The sequence below is a fragment of the Strix aluco genome, chromosome 10, assembly GCF_031877795.1.
Source record: "Strix aluco isolate bStrAlu1 chromosome 10, bStrAlu1.hap1, whole genome shotgun sequence".
Classification (NCBI taxonomy): domain Eukaryota; kingdom Metazoa; phylum Chordata; class Aves; order Strigiformes; family Strigidae; genus Strix; species Strix aluco.
In genome coordinates this window covers 19821988-19842938 of record NC_133940.1, presented here as the reverse complement: position 1 = coordinate 19842938, position 20951 = coordinate 19821988, and the positions used below count along the sequence as shown (strand labels likewise).

At 46.3% G+C, this 20951-nt stretch overlaps 1 protein-coding gene across 16 annotated transcripts in view; it reads left to right on the top strand.

Annotated features, from left to right (window-relative positions):
- MBNL3 (muscleblind like splicing regulator 3) overlaps nucleotides 1–20951 on the top strand; it is a 96861-nt gene that overhangs the window by 19165 nt on the left and 56745 nt on the right. For 9 of the 16 annotated variants that reach the window (XR_012624527.1, XR_012624525.1, XR_012624526.1 and 6 more), the window contains exon 2: nucleotides 14212–15209. The exons of 5 other annotated variants lie outside the window; for them this stretch is intronic. Coding sequence is in view for 6 of the 11 variants with exons in the window: in XM_074834683.1 (XP_074690784.1) it covers nucleotides 15036–15209 (174 nt within the window). In the remaining 5 variants the exon portion in view is untranslated. Of the gene's footprint in view, nucleotides 1–9188; nucleotides 9205–14211; nucleotides 15210–16761; nucleotides 16845–20951 lie in introns of those variants that run through there. 2 more of the 16 variants (XM_074834696.1, XM_074834689.1) reach the window with 2 other exon arrangements.

Genomic DNA, 20951 nt, shown 5'->3' with positions numbered 1-20951 from the left:
ACAGCGCATTTGAACTGACCCCAGCAGGAAGTACTGCCATACAAAAGACTTCCCAAAAGTTAAAAATACTAATTACCAATGGCCACCATGTTTCAGTGATATCCCAGCTAGTCAGTAAGAGCAAAGGCATGCAGCTGATGTTTTGGTAAGAGGTAGAGTAGCAATTGAGGAGAGGGGTAAAGTTAGGCTCAGTGCTACTGCCAGTGGGAGAATAGGGTGTGTCCTAGGGCAGGTGGCATTTCCAGGATATTTCTTTGAAGTTTGTGGTTTTTTTTCCCTTGCCCTATAATCCATAAAGAAATAAGCAGAAAAGGCTTCAGAGTAACAACTCTCTAGTTTAACTGGCTTATGAGTAGTGATACCAAACAAATTCTGCTTTAGGGGCAGTATCAGGCTTTGCTCTTCCAGTCAGATTAATTTTCTGATGCTGTGAGCTGTGCAGGAGGCTGTAGGAAGCATCCTTTCCCCAAATATGTATCTTTGCTCTCATCCCTAAAGGGATAATTCAGAATATGGGACAGACATAGTATTTACTGCGGGCACTGCACCTGTCAAGGTAACATTACCATGGGATGGAGGGTAAAAAACACTTCTCTGCTAGATAAGAGGAATAAACTGGCTCATTAGCTCTGGGCACTTATTTGCTAACCTTGATCTGTACCTGTGATGTGATTATCTGTGAGGACGTAGCTTTAAGGCTCTCCAGAGCCTTGAAAGACGCATGTTTTAAGAGTATGTTCTCATTTTGTTTTATAATCCCGGTGGCAGCCTCTGCTGTGTAGTTCCTGAGGTTTAAATGCTGATTAGGTTAATAGATTGTAATGTAACCCCACCCAGTTGGTCATCAGTCCCTTGAAAATGCATTGTGATTGTGATCATTATTGCTTAATTGCAAGCTCTGCCTTACCCATAGATTGAGGCAGGCTCAGGCTTACCTTGTTCCTTCCAGAGCAGAGGGTGAAGAGCAGGCAGGGAGGTGTCCACAGAGGAACGTTCTCTTGGAGCTTTTATATAAAGGTCTCTAAAATTTCCACCGTGACATAGCTTGGCAGAGGTAACTTGATCTTTGGAAAAGTGCCTTTGTGCTGTAGCCTACAGAAGAGCTTCTCTGTTAACAAAGCCTGAATGCGGGTTAGTTAAATTGTAGCCCTTGTATTCAAGGTCACTGTTAATTTTTTTTAATTGCAAGCTTTGTCCCAAGTCTGAGGTTGCAAATGAGACTTGCTACATTGAGCTCCTAGAAAGGATTGGAAATTGTGACATTTCATCCCACGATTAGTCTGTGTCATCCTGACTCTCCCCTTTATCTAAGAGGAAAATAAGCTTTGTAAACTGCCGTACATAGGTTTTAACTTCATCACTGATACTAGAAAGTCCCTAAAAGGATGTGTCTCTGGGAAGAGACAGATTCTCAGTCTGCAGCATATCATAAAACCAACCAGGGGAAGGCAGAGAGAGATAAGGGCGTGATCATGGCCAAGGACTCCAGAGGAGATCTTCCTCTTTCGCATGAGGCATCGTGGGGCTGTGGAGGTCCTTGCCAAAAGGTGGTGTGGGCACATGAAGCTTGCACAAGTACTGGGGAGACGGGGCAAGTACTAAGCAAGCAGTTGGTTGTAGAATAGTGAGCAGGCAAACCACAGCAGACTCAGAAATTCCTCAGAGTTAGAAATAGTGGGAGGCTGGAGAGTATCGGGGTGGGAGATTGTGCATGTCTGCCTTGCTGTTACTCATGGGCATCTGTGGGTGCTGCTGGCTCCTTGTCTCCAGCTGAAAGGAGGGTCATTCCTCCCCTCTCCTGCTGCTTGGAGGGCTTGCCCTCTCTGCCCGCAATGTACCACTCGGGAACATCATGTTTGAGGACTTGCATGCTGGAGGGCAAGTCCAGCCTCCCATGGCTGCCTGTCAAGGAGCATTGGCTTGCCCTCCCTGAACCATTCCTGTGGTTCTGGTTCCAGTCTGCTGGGTTGTTTCCAGCTACATCTTCAGCACAAGTAGCAGACCTGCAGCTCTGGGCAGCACAGGAGGGGTGAAAGGGTGCTTTACACCTAGTCCTGCACACTTTCCCCATACTTAGCCTTCCCTTACTCCTTTCCAGAGCAGAAATGCTAGTCTCTGGTGATCTTGGATGCCTTGATGCTCCCTAAACTATACCCCCACCAGATACTCCCCTGGGTTAACTCTGTCCTTGCAGATTTTAAGGTGAAGCTCCTTGCAGCCTCATTCCTGGCGGGCAGAGTTGGCTGCTCCTGCGCTTGAGCTCTGGTGATCCTGGCAGAGCAAGGTGTGCATGGTGTCTGTGTCAAGTCCCAGTCCTGTTTTTCCTGACCTGAATGCATGGAACAGCTTGTTCTCTGCTGTCTGTTAACCCTTAGAAAGACTCTTCGTCTTGTTCTCCTTTGTTCTGTGTTGGCTGTGCTTGGCAGGGTCAGCTCCGTGCTTCGGGTTTGGGGGCAGGGCCTGGGAGGGAGTTAATTGCTGAGTGATGATGGCTCTCCCCAGCTGAAGATCTGCTCCCATGAGCTATTTAAGCCTCTGTTTCTTGTATGTCCGTGCCAATCAGATTAGCTGGTGCCAGGAAACAGACCATGGCCTGCTTGCTCTTGAATGCACCCTTTTTCCTCCTTACCTGTTTATCCCAGTCAGGCCGCTTCCCGCTCTGCCTTGGTTCTTTTATTTAGCTTTGTTCCTTCCTTTTTATTTTCACAGCCTTACTCTGGCCCATCTCTCTCTCCCTGAGGCTGTCTCACTGGGTTTTGACATCCAGCCTTAACAACAGAGTAAATCCTGTTCCCTGTCACACTGCTGGCTGCTCCCTTTGCAGCGCCATGTGCCCCTCTGCGCTGCTACATCAGGCTTTTCTTGCTCTTGATTCCCTCCACAACGCTTACCCTCTTGTAACTTGGATTCCCTTTAATGTGCAGAAGTAGAGATCTCTAGTTCAGTGGAGCTGCTGAAGACACTCATCTTCCCAGGAAAGAAAGGGAAACAGGTTGAGGAGGGGAGCGTGGCTAAGAGCTGCTCAGCTGCAGTCGGTCCCTGGGGCTGCTGCTGCTGCCCTGTCTGTCTGTGCGCCCCCAGGCATCGCTGTGCTCTTCTCCCAGCTGGACCCTTCCACTCTCTTGTTGCTGACTTCAGCAAGGGATTCGCTGTTGCAAAAATAAGCTCAGAAGCCCCTCAGGCTCACAGGACCAAGCGTTCCAGCCTGGCCATGTGTGCCGAAACAGGCCCATCCCCTGCCTCTTGCAAGGCCCCACCTTTATCCTTATTCTAAATATAAAATGCAAGGACATTCCTTCCTAGTTACTCTGTTCTGTTATTCTGACCTCATTAGACTTTCCCAATAGAAAATTTCATTGAACTCCTCTATTAGTGGTGAAAACAAATAAGACCATTGGACTTCCTCTGGAAAAAATGCATCTGTATCACTGGGAATTGCAGGGAGCCAAATTTCCACTGCTGAGTTTGTGCTGTATGTATATGTTCCTTCATATGTATTTAGTAAACAAAGTTGTCTTCACACTTAGAAGAATTTAAAACAATTTATCCTTTATATCTGAACTGATTTCCCTCCCTGATTTCAAATTGCTTCAAATAATTGCATATAAATGTCATAAGGAAGCAAAGTGCTTTAGCTGGGGTTGCAAGAACAGCCACTTTTTTCCCAGACCCCCCGAGCTAAATATATTTTGAGGCTTATGTATGTGCATGTACGTAGGAATGATAGCCAGGTGATGGATTGCTGAGCCATATCATAAATTCAGTTCGTTGGACACCTTTGATTACCTCCTCTGCACTCTGCCAGTAATCATTCTCCTTCAAACATCCTTCTAATGTTCTTAACAGCAGCCAATTAAAACAAAGACTCCACTTGCCATCTATCCCCTCTTCCCTCTGCCATCACCCAAGCTCCTTTCCTTGTGTGGGGGGAAATAAGTGCACTGATGGATGGTGGTTCAGAGTGCATGCTCAAGGTTTGAGGAAATACATCCCTATTTGTTCTTTTTGCCTGCTACTTTAAAAGTCAGCTTAGACACCCAACCAGGCAGGGGTGGATGTTTGTTTGCATATTGCTGGCCATGAGTAGCAGGAAGGATGGGGCACATGGAAGGCATTGTTTGTCTGTACATCTGCCCTGGCTAGCTAGAACCCACTTTCTCAGGCCTTTGAGGAGTTTTGATTCAGTAGTTTCATGCTGAGTCAGATACTTTTTGGAAGAAAAGCGTGCCACGAGCCTTAGGTGGGAAACTGGAAGTAATTCAGGTCACTGAGACTTCCACAGGGGAGAGGAGTTGGAGGCTGTTACATTACAGATGCAGGAAGGTAAGGAGAGAATTCAAGATCTGAGGACTTCAGTTGGCGTCCATGACTCAGGCATCTCAGGGAGAACAGAGGATGTTCAGTCCCTGAAAAGTTGATTCATCCACCTGGCAGTGAGATGAAGAGCAATGAATAACAGATTTTGGGGTGTGTGGAAGACAGGAGAGGCCAACACACTAACTATGAACAGCTTGGGAAGTGCCTCAAGGATGACTTTGACTTCCCCTTGCCTTTTTCAGGGCTTAGCTGTGTTGGCTCCTCTCCGCGTGCATCCCCAACCCCTCTGTGTCCCATGGCAGACAGCTCTGGGCCACTAGATGAGCAGGTGGCACTTGGTGCCAAAATATGCTGTCAAAACTGGGCCTTACACCTTCAAGGTGCCTCTTGGCTTGGCTGCTCCCCTGCATGTACTACAGCAGTGCCTCCCTTCCATGCTGGGAGGGTGCTTATTGTTGCCCAAGCAAGATTGGAGTTGTTGGACATGCCTTTTATCCTCTTGCAGCCTGCTGGATTAATGGGGCAGATATATATATGTGTGTGTGTGCATGCTTTCTGCTCCCCCTCCTGTATCCTATTTCATACTGTAATGGCTGTGGGGTTGGAGACAGATATATTCATCTAGTGCTTATACAGCCTTTACTATAGTAGTTTCTCAATGCCTGATTGCTGTTTCTAGGTTTTATCTGCCAAACATCACTGAGAGATAGGGACATAACAGACCCATTTGCAGAGGGATTAAGCGACTTGTCACTTGTGGCACCCGTGGCTGCAGCAGAGTTTGAGCCTCTGTTTCCAGGGTCCCAGTCTGGCACTTACAGACTAGAGCATCTTTCCTGTCTAAGTGGTGACCTGTGGCAACTACCTGCACGATGATAATGCCTTTGGGGTTTGGGACTAGGCTGCTCTGGATTTTCACTGACATATGGAAACTGTTGTTGCTATGTTTGCTTTTCCTGATTTTCTGCATGTTCTAACTTCGTTCTTTTAATCCTCCTAATACATTGGATGCTTTTGTTACTGGTCTTTCAGTCTCATTCTGTCATCATGTATTTGATTTGCAACCTGAGGATACTGTTAGAGGTCTGAGTTGAGGAGTAAGTCAAGGCTTCCCTTTTCCCGAGTGCTGAATCGTTTCACAAATGTTTCTTGAGTACCTTTGTGCACAGTATGCCCTTCCACATAGCCCATGAATGATAGGTGTTTTTGTTATTGTGCATGAGTCCTCATTTTTAACACATCGTGTAATTCAGATGGACTTGAATGTAGTAGCATAAAGACTTTGGAGGGCTGCCCTGTGCAAAGGGGAAAATTACTGTCTGGCCCAGAGCAGTGGCTTTGTGATGACTGCATTGTGTTCTGGTGTTCTGTGTTTGTACCAAACTGGTTTGCTGCCAAGTTACTTATGGCTTATCCAAGCACTCAGCACAAAGAATGTTAAAAGGAAAACTATTTTTGTTTTCTGTGAATTCTTGCAGCTGAGAGAGATTTTGAACCACTGTCCAAATGCTGTCTCCTCTTTCTTCAGGCCTGTAGTCACCAGGTAGGACAGCTAACATATGAGTGCGTGAAACTGTAGTGTGTGTGTGTAGGAGCACATATGTGCTTTGAGGAGATGCAGTATGGGACCTGAATGGAAAATGCCTTCCTGTTGGAGAAAATCTGTCTCCTTGAGCAGCAGGCTCTGTGACTGAGAAGTCTGGAGTGGGAATTTTCCAGGCACGAGTACGTGCGCACGGGCAGAGGCACCTCTGAAGCAGCAGATCTGGGCAGGTGTCTTCTGTGTACGCAGCAAGTCTGATACCTCCCAAAAGCCCCAGGCCTCCTCTGCAGCACAGCGAATGGCTGAGTTGGGCTCCTATTTCAGTATTTCTCCTACTTAATGGAGTATACTGCCTGGTTTGAGGGCTTGGGCCATGCTTGAGGCTTAGGAGAGGCCTGTAGGTCGTTTCTGCCAGCAGAATCCCATGAAGGGCAGTTGGGTAAAGGCATTCCCTCCCCTCAGCTGTCCCCATCGGCCTGCCCAAACACATGCGGACACTTATCTGATTGGCAAGGACCTTGGGGGTTTCTTGAACACTGAGTAGGATAATCAGATAGATTGTGGGATACATCTGCTTGATCCTATTTCTTACGATTACGTGGTGGGGAACAAGCCTTAATGAGCCTTGGCCTTTCCTGTCTCCTCTGTAAATTTGTTTGACTCAATTGAGCTCTCTTTGTGTGAGACAGCTCTCTTTGTGCTTGGAGATGGAAGCATCCACCTCTGAAGCATACTGTGCTTTGAGACGGGGTTTGGATTAGCTGACCTTCAGAGATCCCTGCCAACTTTTTCTTTTTTTTTTTTTTTTTCCTTTTGTGTTTGCAGCTGGTGTAATTGTGGTCCTAACCCCTCCCAAGCGGTGCTGGCACTGGAGGGGATTTTAGCACTGCTTCACAGCAGCACAGTAGCTGCTTCTGCACTGCAGAGGAAATGCTTCTTTTGGGTTAGCCACCCTGCTCTAATGCAGCTCCCTGGCCCTTGGCACTGGGAAGCTGCCTCCCATAGGAGGCTAGAAGGGATTTGCCAGGCGGGTCCCAACAGAAGGGAGCATCCTTCTCTGTGTATTGGTGGCTGGGGAGCGGAGTGCCGTGCTGGAGCCTGGCTCAAGCAAAACTCCCGCTTGGCTGCCTGATCATCAGAGCATCCCCCGGGAACACCTATATCCCACAGGTGTGGGGTCACAGTGGGTCACTGTCACTCCTATAAGAGAGCTGGAGTAGGAAAGGGGTCTTGTCCTCTAACTGGTCCCAAATAAGCTGATGGCAGGAAATCAAAAGCCCAAAAGAACAAAAATGTGCATGTGTGGTTATTCTAACAACAAATCTATTCAGCGAAATGGGGAAGTTCCCTTTGAAGCACCGCACCGCATGCTGTCCTGGAACACCCTATGGAAAGGTATTTGTTCTGCTGAAGCACGTGTGTTGGTCCAGCACAGCAACTTCTATGACTTTGTTCAAAGACAAACAAATAAACAAAAAAGCTCCTTAAATTGCAATCTTTTTGTAATGCGTTTTTGGCTTAGAAATTCCCAGCAGATAGTGGCAAATAGCTCCCAGCCGTTTGCCTCTGGAAGCATTTTGGAGAAGAGCAGGAGCGAAGGGGAGAGGAGGTTTGAACTTTGGTGGACAAGAGGTGGGTGGAGGTTGATGAAGAAGGAAAACAGATTGCGAAGATTTCAGGCGGCTGAGGGAATAGGAGCACTGTAGTTCACAGTGAAGAATGGTAGATTTCAGAAACAAAGGGGTTTTTTTCAAATATTTCCTTAAACTTGGCATTTATTTTTCCTGTGATTGTTTGCTTCAGGGTGTAAATGTGGAGAATTGCATGTACGCAAGGGAGGATAAAGTTCCCCAAGTTTATTTGTACTTTTTTTTTCTCTGCAGTGAAGGGTTTCCTTCCGTCACAGTGCTTTATTTTTTCTTTTTTTCTCTTTTGTTTTTTTCCCCTCTGTTCCTCAGCTACCACCTCTACAGGTAAGAGAAGTGCCTAGGTCATGCCAGGGCAGCTGAGAGCAATGAGGAGCACCCAGAGGCAAGTGACGGATGATCCATTTTCCTGAGGACGGCAGCACTGCTGTCCCTGCAGAGCACCTCAGCCATCTTCTGGGTGCCATAAATCCAGGAGCTTTTAGCAAGGTTGGCAGGCTTTCTAAGAGGTGGGATGCAGTATGTGCAGCCTTCCCCACTGAGGAGCAAGAGGATCTTTTCTTGTGCTGCTCTCTCCTTAGAGGTCACAATCAGTAAGTAACCCACACTCTGCAAAGTCCCTCTAAGCCAGTGGCATGAGAGAGGTTGGGGAAAGAAGGATGAGCATTAGTGGCTCCTTCAACACAAAGATGTGTGGTATTTGCATGCCCAAACATCTGCCTTGTGCACACAGCCACTTCTGTAGTGGGTTTGTGTCCTGCCAACAAGGCTTTTCCCCCAATGCTGCTGCAATGGGTTGTTTTATTTGCACATGTGGCTTCTGGGTTCTGCTGTCCTCTTCTGAACAGACGGCACTCGGGGCTAAGTTGACTCTGGCACGCGGTGTGATCCCTGGTGATTCACGGCCCCCAACATCTGCGATTAGACCTTGAACAGAAACTTCTCATGCATGGCCATGGTAGAGGAAACCTGCTTGCTCCTTTTCTGAGTCGCTGGTAGAAGAACAAAAGAAGGTTTATTTTCTTCTAGCTGTAAAGGTCTACCTTGAATTAAGTAAACTATTCCCTGAGGGAGAAAGTGTCCAGGTACAGAATGTTCACAGAGGAAATATTCAAAGTGTCTACCGTGTCCCCAAAGTGTTTGCTTTAAAGTATGAGGGCCAGAGCAAAAAATAGAATATTATTTTCTAATTTGAAAGCGAAAATACCTCTTGCAGGCAGCAGAAAATAAGTTGACCTTCTTCGGGCTTGATACTGCAGCCCATTAAGTGCACAGGCAATGAGAAGCTATGGAGAAGCAGCAATTTGCAGAGATGGCTCCTGTCCCAAGTGCACAGCCCGTGTGAGTGCGGGGGGTGGGAGCCGGCCCATGTCGGAGGCAGACCTGCTGCGTGCAAACTGTCAGCGTTGCAACAGCAGAGGAATTGGAGTCTATAGGAATCTGAGCACTAATGAGTTTTATGTGATATAGGGTAAGAGCCTTGCTAATTGGGACTTAAACAATGGTGGATCCACACCTTGACCTTATGGGTGTTATTTTTGTGGTTGGTTTTGTTGTTGTACAGCATTTCTGAACCAGTCCCAAGTGAAGCAGAGCTGCCCTGTGATCCAATCATGACAGTCATGGGCTTTTCTGAGGCCCAAAATGAGCTTCTCTAATGTCAGCCAACCGAACTGATGTCATCGTGTTCCTGGCTTGGTGGGTCCTAGATGAAGAGATTTTTTTAAAATATTTTTACTCCTCACTGACTCTGAAAGCTCCCCACAAATGTGGGTTATCTTACTCATGCATCACTGCCAATAAATGTATGAGTATAGCACTCCCCAATAAAATCTTGCCCTTGACTATACCTTTTTGGTTGCTTTGAAGAGCAAAGATGTAGCTTCATGTGTTGTTCTTTATTACTGCTATGAAAGTGGAGGAGAAAGAAAAGACTGGGGAAGATGCTCAGACTTGGCTTTCCGAGGGAATGTGAAAATGCTGTGGATGAGTGGTGGTATTCTCCTAAAGACTTCTGTTTCTCTTTCAGAACAAAACAGTTCAATGTGCTATTTTCATTGTTCCTGTTTCTCTTTGCCATGCAGTGTTTCCAGGAAGGCAGCATTTATTTGGAATTGTTTGATAGTGAAAACATCTCACTGCTGTTTGAGGGAGGAGTTCCCCATTCTGGCTTATTGAGGAGAGGGGTCGTGGGTGCATCAAGCTCTTCCATACCCACTAAGGTGCAATGAAAAGCCAAGGTTACAGAATCATCTCAAAGGTCCAAGGACTGCGTGTGTCATTTGTGCTGCCATCTGAATTTAGTGTTTTGAGGAAAGGCCATAAAAGTCATCTTTTGGCTCCCGACAATATCTAGACACTCAGAGAATGTTAATAGTTCAGGGGTGGGATGTAAGTTCTCGTGGAATTGGTGAAAGATTTGAGGTCTGAATTTTGCAAGCTTAAGAGCACAGTTTCTCTGTTGCTGTGCCTCCAGGGTGTCCATCCATCCAGGCTGGCTGGGTCTGAGCTTTCATTGACCATAACTTGCAAAACTGGGTAAAGTATGCTGCAGCCTGGCAGTATAGAGCTGAGCTTGGACTCAGGAGAGTGGGTCCTTGGTTCCTCTGTCATGTGCCTGGTGGTTTGTGTTGAGGAGAGGAGCATGAACAGCATCACATAGGCTAAAGAAGGGGCACGGCTGGAACTTGGCTTTGAGAAAGCTCCAGCGTCCCCTCGCTGTCTGCAGTGTCCCTATTCCAATTCAGACAAAGGGAAATAGCAGCCATTCTCACTCACCAGGACTGTCAGTTAGGGCAACAGCACTTTTGCTTCTCATCTGAGCAGTTGTGACCCAGAAATCCTTGAGGAACAATAAATAAGGAACCCACCTTGCCACTTCTACTTGAGTCATTTTTTTTTCTTCTCTACCCCCCCACCCCCACAAAAAACCACTCTCTTTTAAATAGCATCATTTACACTTGGGAGCCGCTTGAATCTACTCTGTCACATAAATTACCATCTCTGAACTCGGCTGTCAGGAAGCATCCTCATGAGTTGACATCCATGGGGGGTGTCAGTGGAAGGGGATCGGTTTCATGGAAAGCAGGAGGAATTCAAGCGTCAAGCGAATACGCTCGTCCTCACATCACCTCAAGCACCGAGGGCATCTCAGTCCCGCTAGAGGCGAGCCCCGGCGTGACCTTTGCTCCTCAGTCTGCCCTTGTTACCCTTCACTTCAGTAGCTGCAAGGCTGGGTCTGACATCTGGAGCAAGCCCTGTATCTCAGGCAATTAGAGCCTGAGGCTCTAAAAGGAGTAGGGACTTCAGGGATATTATAGGTTCCTTACAGGGATAAAGGCCACAGGCTTTTCTCTATGCTCTGCTGCTTTCACCAGCTTTGATGCTGCTGCTGTTGAAACGAGATTGGCCCATCTGGTAGCAGAGTTGATGAGCTCTGCCAGACGGATCTGACTTGCTGGGAAGGGTTCAAAAGGCAGCACCTACCCTTTGTTGTATTTCCTGCACGCTAACGAAGCCTGTGTTTTCTGGAGCTACTTTTTATCCTTGTTGTATGTTGGTTTTGGCATGGATGCTTTTATTCCTCCCATTTGAAATAAGCAGGAGAACAAAGTGAATAAAATGCCAGTTCCCTTCCCCCCTAAAAAAGAGGGTAATACAAGGAAATTGCAAGGATGCATTGTGGTGCAAATGGTTGCAGTTGGTTGCTGCCAGGAGTTAAAACATGGAGAACTGAAGCTTTATAGTGTCAGTGGCTGGTTCCTGTCTGATGTGTGTTATCCTTTGGCGGCGTGCACGGGAGCCTCGCTGCAGCAGTATACAGTGCTCGGTGTGATGTCAGCCCCATGTGCACACGTTTTTGGCTTTCCCCATGGCCTCATGGAGAGGGAATTTTCGGCAATCCAAACATTGACAGAATCTGTATTTGTTGACTTGCAGAAAAGCCTAACTCATCCTCCTCTGCGCTGTGATCGTGTAAGCTGAACTGCGATGACTGCTGCCTGTGCTTGCTGGCCTCCCAGCCCTGATAAACCTGTGAAGCAGATTCATTTATTTAGGCCCTGATTCAGCAAAGCACTTAAGTACACGCTTCAGGTTTTCTTCTTTCCAGTAAGATTGTCAGCCTGCTCAAAGTTAAGCATGTGCTTAAGTGCTCTGCTGAGTGCACAGCAAACAAGTGGTGGGGGCAGTGTGTGCTGCTGCTGTGCTCTGCTGGTTGGCATGCAGGCTGCAGAATTCAGGCTCCCGGTATTAAAAATTTATTCACCTATTTGGCTCCCCCCCGTACAGGAGCCCTAGTCCCAGAATCTAAGACGATAGTCTGTCCTTCTGCAGGAGGATGGGTTGTTTCTGAGGCACAGAACATTCCTTGTGTCTCGCTCTTGCTTGTTGAACAGACAAGTGTGCTCTTCAGGGTGTGGGACAGGAGGTTTTGGTTTCCATTGGCAGGACATTGGCAAGTATTTCTTCAGAGTTTTCTGTTTGCTTTTTTCCCCCTCTAAGAGTTGTAAAAGAAAAATATCAACCATGTTACATGTATCTGAATGTCTTGATATTTGTAGTTTAATGTTTTGTAGGATTCATTTGACTTATCTTCCATTAACATGGTTTCCTTCATCCTGAGGACTGAGCAGTTTAGTGCAGGCATGTGTCTGTGTGCACGTGTGTGCTCCTGAGCTACATGGGTCAGAGCAAAATGAACATTTGGTTTGTTATATTCTTTGGGATTTCTCAAGGTAGAAGGGCTGGGAAGTGGCAGATGTTACTACACTGTTTGTACATCTTGGTGTAACTGTGTGTTAAGTTCAGACCCACCATATTCAGGCCACAGCGTTAACAGACTCTCGCTTCCCTGGGAGTCTGAAGCTGTGGAATAGGCACTTAATCCACAAGATGGTTGTATTTCAGCCTGCTTGGAGCAGCTCCTGAGAGAGCATTCTTTCTAATCCCCACCCATATCTGACCTGTTCTAGCTCGTTTTTAAGGGCTGTGCCCAGCCAGTCCCTAGCTCCCTGCAGAAAGTTTCTGCACATCTTTTCCTGCTTGCTGAGCTCATTTGGACGGGGAGCCCGCACATCAGTGAATGGGATTCCTGTATAAATTTGCCCCGTTTGCAAAATTGGAATTGATTCAGAGCATCTCTGTTCCTTACGAAACCCAGAAGACATGTGCATGGCTAGATGTGCTTTTTTCCCTTCCCTTTGAAGTTTAAAGCATGCTTAGCAAATCTGATGTTTGCAGTCTCTGTTCCCCACCTGATGTGCAAAAATGCAAAGGTCCTTCCAGAAGCATGGGTCAGACTAACCTTTGCACTGATGCTGCAAGCAGGATTGCAAGGATCTGGGCAGTTTTTGTTATGAACTCGGCTCTAATTAGCCTAGAGAATACTTGCAATGTAGTTTTAAAGAATGTTGTTTTTTTAATGTGAAATAATTTGATCTGTGAATCAAACAGCCTCTGTGCCCCACCCCCTGCTGCTGATGACAGCCTCTTCCCACACTACTTCCTTGGTAGCATTGTTTGACTGTTCCAGCTCCAGTAGGTTTCAGTTACTGATCAGTGTAATTGCAATAACACACCAATAATAAAAGAGGAATTTAAGCTTCCTTTTCTTGTAGTTGAAGGCTCTTCTCCCGTGAAAGCTTGAAGTCTTAATAGCAGTCACACGAGCAACATCCCGCGCCTGTCAAGTGTTTGCAAAACTGGGCAGCCGTACTTTAGGAAGATAAAGGGCTGGATTTTGGGAACTTGGAAACAGCCCAATCCTATCAGGCGGCACTGGTACAGCTAATATTAGAATGGGAAACTCTAGGGACAGCTTAACATTTTAGTGGATGCCAAGGAAGCCTTGAATAGGAATGCATTGAAAGTTGCTTGTTGTATAACACGAGTTGCTAGAGTCAGAGTAATTCGAGTTGCCTTTAGTCTGGTGGAAAACTACAGCTGTGAGCAATGAGTTAATTTTTTCCGTGTGTGCGTGTGTGGCTTAGGTTTCCCAGTCAGGTTTGCTTTTAGTTTTGTAGGCTCCAAATCCATAGAGGAGCGACTGTGACCCAGTCGTTTATCTTCATGTGCCACCTCAGGCTGCTGCTGCAACAGCTCTGCAGCTAGCGATGGGTTAAATAAAACACCTTAAAAATGCCAAGTGGTTATGGGGCTGAGCTGTAGCAGCTCCTTCTGCTTTGTAGACAAGAAAGCCACCGGCTGCTCTTCCTGCCTGAACGTCTCCTACAGAAAGGGGGGCGGGGGGGGTGGGTAATAATAAAATTTTTAAAAAAAAAAAAGGCTAAAGAGCAAAATATCCTTCTCTAGCGTGGGAGGGCTGCTTGGTGGACGCTGCTGGCCCTGCGGGACGCCTTGCCGGGGGGCGACCGATGGGCTCGGCCGGTCCCCGCGGGGCCCTGGGGCCGGGCCGCGGGGCTGAGGCGCTTTTCCGTGCGGCGGGCACAAAAACCCAGCGGCTACCAGCCCGGGCCGCTATGAAACGGTCTCTTTTATTGGTCGGCTGCCCGGGCCTGCTGCTGCAACGGTGAACGCCATTGGCCGCTTCCTCCTCCCATGCGCAGCTTGGTGCGGGAAATGCCCCCGGTACCGACAATGGCTGCCGGGGCCGCGCCGCACCGCCGGGGGCCGGGCAGCCCCGCGCCCGCCTGAGCGGGGGCCACCGTCGGCTCGTGGCTGATTCTATTTCTCTTTTTCCTGCAGGTTGCTGAAAAGTGCCTTTCCTGAAGCCACCGCTGCTTGGATTTCTGTCTAGGGCTGCCTCTCTCTGCCCCTCGCCCCCCTCTCTTTTTAATTCGGCGTTGCTTGCGGTTCGTGCCCTGACGGCAACTCCTCCAGCCTTGCCCTTTTTTTTTTTTTTTTTGGCTCCCCATTTACACGCAGTTTGCTCAGCCATTTTATTTTTTTTTTCTTTCCCCCGAGTATGTAGCAAATATTTAAAAGAAAAGAAAGAGAAAAAAAAAATTCAGACGTCCTTTTGCTCGTTTTGATGCTCGCGAACCGTAATTTTTAGAAGCAAGAAATAGAAGGAAAAAAAAAACCCCGAAGCTTTCTCCCCGAGGACCGAGACCATTCCACAAACTGAAGTGCTGCCAGCAGCATATGCTTTTTGCAAGAATAATTGAAACCATTAACTGGAGAGCACAGAATTCTTTTGAAAGTCTGCCAGTTATTTGCAAGTAACTTCGGCAGTGGCACAAAATATAACACTTATATTTTAACTTCTACAATTGCACTTTTAGGAGCTGGCCTCTAATTTGATTTTCAGTTGTTCTGATAAGATTTCTATTTTATGATTGGCTTTATGTTTAATTCTTGTTTAAACAAACACGATTTGACTTAAATGAAAACCTAAGTGCTGATGAATAGGAGTTCTACCAAAGCAACAAGTTAGTTATTTCTTCACGTTTAACTTGAATTCACTTTTTTACCCTTTTTTTAAAAAAAAGAAGAAAAAAAAAGATCAGCAGTAAATATTGCCCTGAAGAAGGGTGTGATTGCTTGCATTTTAATTTTTGTTTTTTAATATGGCTGTAAACGTTTCCCTGGTTCGTGATACAAAATGGCTGACGTTAGAAGTGTGTCGAGAGTTTCAGAGAGGTACTTGTTCTCGGTCTGATGCAGAGTGCAAGTTCGCCCATCCATCACGGAGTTGCCATGTGGAAAATGGTCGAGTTATTGCCTGCTTTGACTCCCTAAAGGTGAGGACTGTCTAATGCGTGCATTACCTAAGCTCACTTGCTTTTCCTTCTCTTCCGAATGGCTCGGCGTGCTGGGGTGTGGGATGTGCAGAACAACTGTTTATTGCTCTGTTTCTGCAGGGAGGATGCTGCTGGTGCAGGATGTAGCTTCTGAAATCTAGGCTGAGTCTGACATCAGGTGCAATTGCCTGGAGTGCCTGGCATCGCAGGGGGAGAGAGGATTTTATCCAGAGTGTTTTGCGATGGTAGCTCAGGTCTGATATAGCTATCCTTGAAATGGAGAATGAATGCACATTGTGGGCAGCAAATGAAACCGAAATGAGAAAAGTAGAGAACTGAAACCCAATGCTTTAATTTGTGTCCAGAGCACATTGGCTGCGCATTCGGTGCAGGGATCTGAAATGTGCTTTGAATAAGCAGAAATGAAAGCAGCATTTTAAGATAATGAATCAGCTTTATGTGTATTTCCTGGAGACGGAGTCGCAGATGCACTCTAATGCTGTCCTGTAGATGAGGAACAGCCAAAATATTTGGAGAGCAGTGCTCCCAGAAAAATGGGTGTTGGGAAAACACTTTCTGCAAGGGACGTGCAAACACGATGGTTCTGCTAGGCCTGTCCGAGTTACACCTGAGCCTTTTTGCTAGTGCTCATCTTTGCAGAGTCGATTTTGCAGGCAGTAAATGGCTCTTGGTTGCTTGTCACTGTTGGAGCTCCAGGGGTGACTTTCAATTACTAAATACCTGGGGTCTGAGTCAGGGCAGGGGGACGGTGGGGTCACAGGAGGGGGAGGTGGGCATCTCTGTTCAGGGTCACTTCACCGTGAGTCTTGGGAAAGGAACGTCTACTTTTTTTTTCTTTTTCCCAAAAGTGTGGTTCCTCAAAGGTGTTTTAAATAGGATGGTAAAAACCCTGAGACAATATGGATAACTGATTACTTTTGAGAACTCTTGACATTATGTTAAATGTTTTGATCAGAGTAATTAACCTGTTTGAGTTTCTAGAAGGAATCTGGTAAATTTTACAAGCTCAAAAGTTTTCCCTTGAACTTCAACTGTTGCTTGAAAAGATTTGGGTTTATTTTTACGAACATAATGAATAACAGAACTGGTGGAATTATGTGTGTACAGGTTCAGACTGGGGCTGGATCTGGTCTAACACGGGTTTACCCATTTTATTACTGTTTGTGGCTTCTTCGTATTTTCACTTCTGTTCCCTTTTACCAAGAAGCTCAAGCTTCCTATTGGCATTCGGCTTTGCTCTTTTTAATCTGATTATATGCAATGACTCTTAGTTATACGGTGACTTTCAAATGTTCATTTACATTGCTGGTTTGCTGACAGCGAGAGACAAAAATATTTTTATCGGAGGGGAAAAAAAGTCATGTTCTTTATGCCCTCGAAACTTTTGAATTGTAGCCAGTGGCAGTGCAGATAATTTGAATAAAGATGTTAATATGTTTACATTTGTAGCATTTATTTGCGAACTGAAAGGAGTGCTGCCCTGCTGTGCATGGTAGTACCGTGCCCCTTGCAGAGGTTGACTGAGTTTGCAGTGTCCTGGGGAGGTGTCCCCTGTGCTGCCCCCCAGCCCCTCAGCAGCTCTGAGCTGTGCTGTAGTCCAGTGTCACCTGGCGGGTGAGTTTTCCCCGTGTGTGCTGTTTGCGGTGCAGTGTCTGCAGCATGCCCAGGCTCTCTGTGCTGGCCCTTCTCTGCACGGCTGGGGCTGCGAGATGTGCAGGACCAAGTCTGTGGGCAGCTGGGGTTCAAATCCCACCCACTGGCTTGAGCAAACACTTCTCCTGCTTCAGCAGTGGGGAATGGGATGGGGAACAGCATGATGAGAAAGCAAAAAAAAAAAAAAAATGCCAAAGGAATAGGGTATGATCTTCTACAGCTCAGCATGTTTCCGATGTAACTGGCTGTTAAATAACGTTCTTGTTACAGTTTCCTCTTGACACAGTAGCAGATGCCCAGTATGTACTAGTTAAGTGGCCTGAATTTTCCAGTGAACAGATTTTCAGTATTTTTCAGGTTTAGGAAAGCCTCGTGGAGGGCCAACAACTCTGCCTTTGGGAAGTGCACCAGGAGGAGAGGTCAGACTGTGCAGAGGGCTTGGCCAAGGGTTCATGATGGGGCTGTTTCTGCACCCCACTTCTCAGACAAAAAGTGGGTCTTGGAGCAATTCCTTCTTCCAGATGGATCCAGTAGCTCTTGCTGGGCAGAGCCCCGGTTCTGCTGTGCCATGGAGAAGTGCAGTTCCCCAACGCTGCAGCCTCCGTGTGTGTGCGCGTACACCATGTGTTTCCCAGTGGAGATAACCGCCCTGTTGACTAAACTCTGGAACAATGGTCTTTCTGTTCTTGGGCTGGAGCTGGGCTTTGCAAAGCCCTGTTTGCGGTGGTGTAGAGGGGCTCGTGGTCATAACGGTGGCCTCCCTTACTAGTGATGAGAGAGATGTTACGTTCTCAGACCTGTTAAGAAGAGGCTTTTCATGCCCATCCTGTGGACGTCTTTGTGTGCTCAGCCGCTGTTTCCCTCCGACAGCTGTTGAACACTGACCCTCTCTCCTGCGGAGGGCTCAATAGCTGCTTAGTACTCTTTTCATCTTTTCACGCCCTGCATTAGCAGAACATCTGTGTTGCTTTATTGGAGACAGGATATAGGATACTTGCAGCTAATAAGTTTTCCCGTTGTCTTGCAGTCGCCCAGGGCTTTGTTCAGAGGTTGCTTATCTGCATCCATTGTGTAGTGCTGTTGCTTGTTTTTTTTTCTCACAGACCTTTTAAGGCTGAACAATGCCTTCATACAGGAACTTTTGATAACCCAGCGTACAATGGCTTCACCTTGCTGGTCAGGTCACGCACAGCATCTATAGCTTACTGCATCTCACTTTTTTCTTTTTTTTCCTCAATTTCATATCGTAGCTCTGCCTCTGTTGCAGTGGTAAGAGCAGTAATGCTTCCAGAAGCAGACTGCCTTGGTGTGGGTTGTTTCATGGGTGAATGTGTGCTACCTGTAAGCTTGTGAAGAACACAGAGAACTCCTGAAGGTAATGGGGGGCTTCATTGATGCTCAGGTGGGATTTGCCAGGGCGTGCTCTGCAGGAGTGTTGTGTGGTTGTGCAATGCTTTGGCCATGAAATATTGGGTCTTGGTTAGGTTGGAAGCGCAGGGCTAGATCTTGCTGTCCTGAGCTGTGGTTGTTGGAAGGGGGAGTTTGCACATTTGTAGGCAGCAGAAGGAACCTTTCTCAAGCAGATTGATATGAAACTTAAAAATAGTTCCTTGCGAGAAGCTGTTCACAGATTTGAATCGGATGCCAAGAGAGCTCTCACTCTCTACTCGCGCTTCCCCCCTCGTTATTCTGGAAGAACAGTGTTGTCTGAATTAATTTGTGTGAATGGAAGGGCAAGCTGCACTGCTTGGTGGAGGGCAGTCCAGAGACCCAAGAGCCAGCCACTGCTGGGCCACCCCCTTTCAGAAGTGGCCACGAGGGCTGTGGGACAGTAGTCAATGCTCTGCAGTACCTCCTAGGCAGGTCCTATGGCACCTCTGAGATGTTGAGTGAAGGAGAGAAGTGTACTGTCATTGCTGTAAACCCAGGAGGCCTTTGGGTTCATTCATGGGCTTCATTCCTGGGCTTGGTGTACACTGTCCTGTGTATAGGTGGTGCTTTTTGCAAGGGTCAGGACATGGTTTGCTGGCTCATGGCAATTCGTACAAAGGCTTCTGTGGCACTGTGGTGGGCAGTCTGCAAGTGCTGATCAAGTCATTAACCTTCCTATTCAGGCTGGATCAGGCAGGCGTGGTATGAGCCTGTCTAATTCTTAATTCCCTGGCCAGCAAATCATTAGTTGTGTTCTTCAGTTTCTAAAGATGTCAGGGAGGAAAACAAAATCTTCTTTGGTCACTAGAAACACTAATGGAGCAGTAAGCTGAGAGATGGGGCATGAGGAGATAGTGACATATTATATAAAAATATGTAGGTAATGCACACCAGGTGTTCACAGAGGCTTTGATTTATACTGCTCACAGTTTGGGTATCTGCACTATGAACTCATAGCTTAAAAAAAAAAATTACAAGCCCAGCTTTGTGAGGCGTGTTGTGTTTTGGGTTTTTTGGTTTTTTTTTTTGTTTTTTTTTTTTTAAATTTGCTTTATGAATGTAGATGTTTCCATATGCAAATCGAAGTTTTTAAGAGTATTTTGAAAGACAGAAAATAGTGTGGTGAAAATTTCAGGGATGTGAATTTTGACTTTGGGAGGTCTAATTAGAAAAACATCGTTAAGCTATTACACATTTCAAAGCAGTTCTATATTAAAAAAAAGGCAAGCTGTCTGTGAACAGGCATAAAATTGAGTTAAAAGTACAGTTTTGTCTAAATTGTCTGTTTTCTAAAAGAAGTGTTATTATCTGGTAATAGTATTCAAAGTCCCACTGCAATTTAAAAAGTTCACTGTGCTTGGGCAATAAATGTACCATACGATCTTGAAACTGGTGTACCTGAGGCTGTTCCTTATAGTTTTCATGCTAATTTGTACCTGTTTTATGCTGACTTCACTAGAATTATTTCTGACTGTTACTGGTTTGCAATCAAATCTATTTTTTTTAAATTTAAATAAACTCCAAACTAGGAAACAACTAAAAACACCCACTAAACTTAGCATATGGTTATGCTTTTACAGAGGAAGACCAAAGCAAACAAAGCTGTAAAGATATTTTTGGAGACACTCTGACTGCATGTCTCAGCTCGATGTAATGGAGATGCAAATAAACCAGACTGAACAATGTTGAGCCAATTCTCACACCTTTGTGAGAAACCTTCACTGTTCCATTGGTCATTAAGGCACCTGCGTGGTGGCAGCATTTGGTGATGAGAAGTAGATTTGCAGCAGCTTTCTGTCTTGTCTGGATGCTCGTGTGTCTTACAGCACATCATAAGTGCTTTTTATAACTACTGAATCAAACATCTGAAAGCGGGGAAAAATGTATTTAGACTCAATTTATTATTTATAAGAACTGTTGCTATTGTATTTCTTAGAGTGGTACTTAGAGAAGAATAGGAGAGCTCATGGAAAAAAAAATATTTAGGCCTGATCCCTTCTTGTCTATGGGTTACAACAAGCTCCATGTTAGCACAGCTTAATTTAATTGGCACATGTGCTGCGTATACTCTCTGCAGTGTCTCCAGAAGTTTTTTGGCACAGCTGTGGGATGGAGACTACTGATGGAAAAGCTCACCTGACGGTGCTGTGGCTGAGCATCTCCCAGGCCTGCCCCAATGTCTGGACTGCAGATGCTCTCCGTTGGGGTCAGGCTGGTTGCTTGGATGGTGTGTGACCTCCCTAGGCATGTTCAGCTTTCCAGGGAAAGATAGACCTTGTTGCTTTAATCTGCCGAACTGATTTTTCTGTAGGACAGAGGTCTGTGCAGAGCATGTTTGATTTATTTGGCGTTATCCATGGGTTTCTCTGATGTCCCAGCAGACTCAGTTCATTTATCTGTGACTTTGACAGCTGAACCATGACAGATGAACACTGGTGAATCTTGCTATTGTGGTTTAAAAGGTTGCTGCCCTGAGCTGTCCCCTTGCTTCTCTGTTGCAAGTTACTGCCTCTGCAGCAGGGTTAGCAGGAGGACAGAGTGCCTCGGATGCTGAATACGAAGTCTAGTTGAAGTCCCCTTGGTCCTGGCTCTGTGTGAAGGTGCTGGGTGTTGAATGCATCTAACTGGAAACAGGCT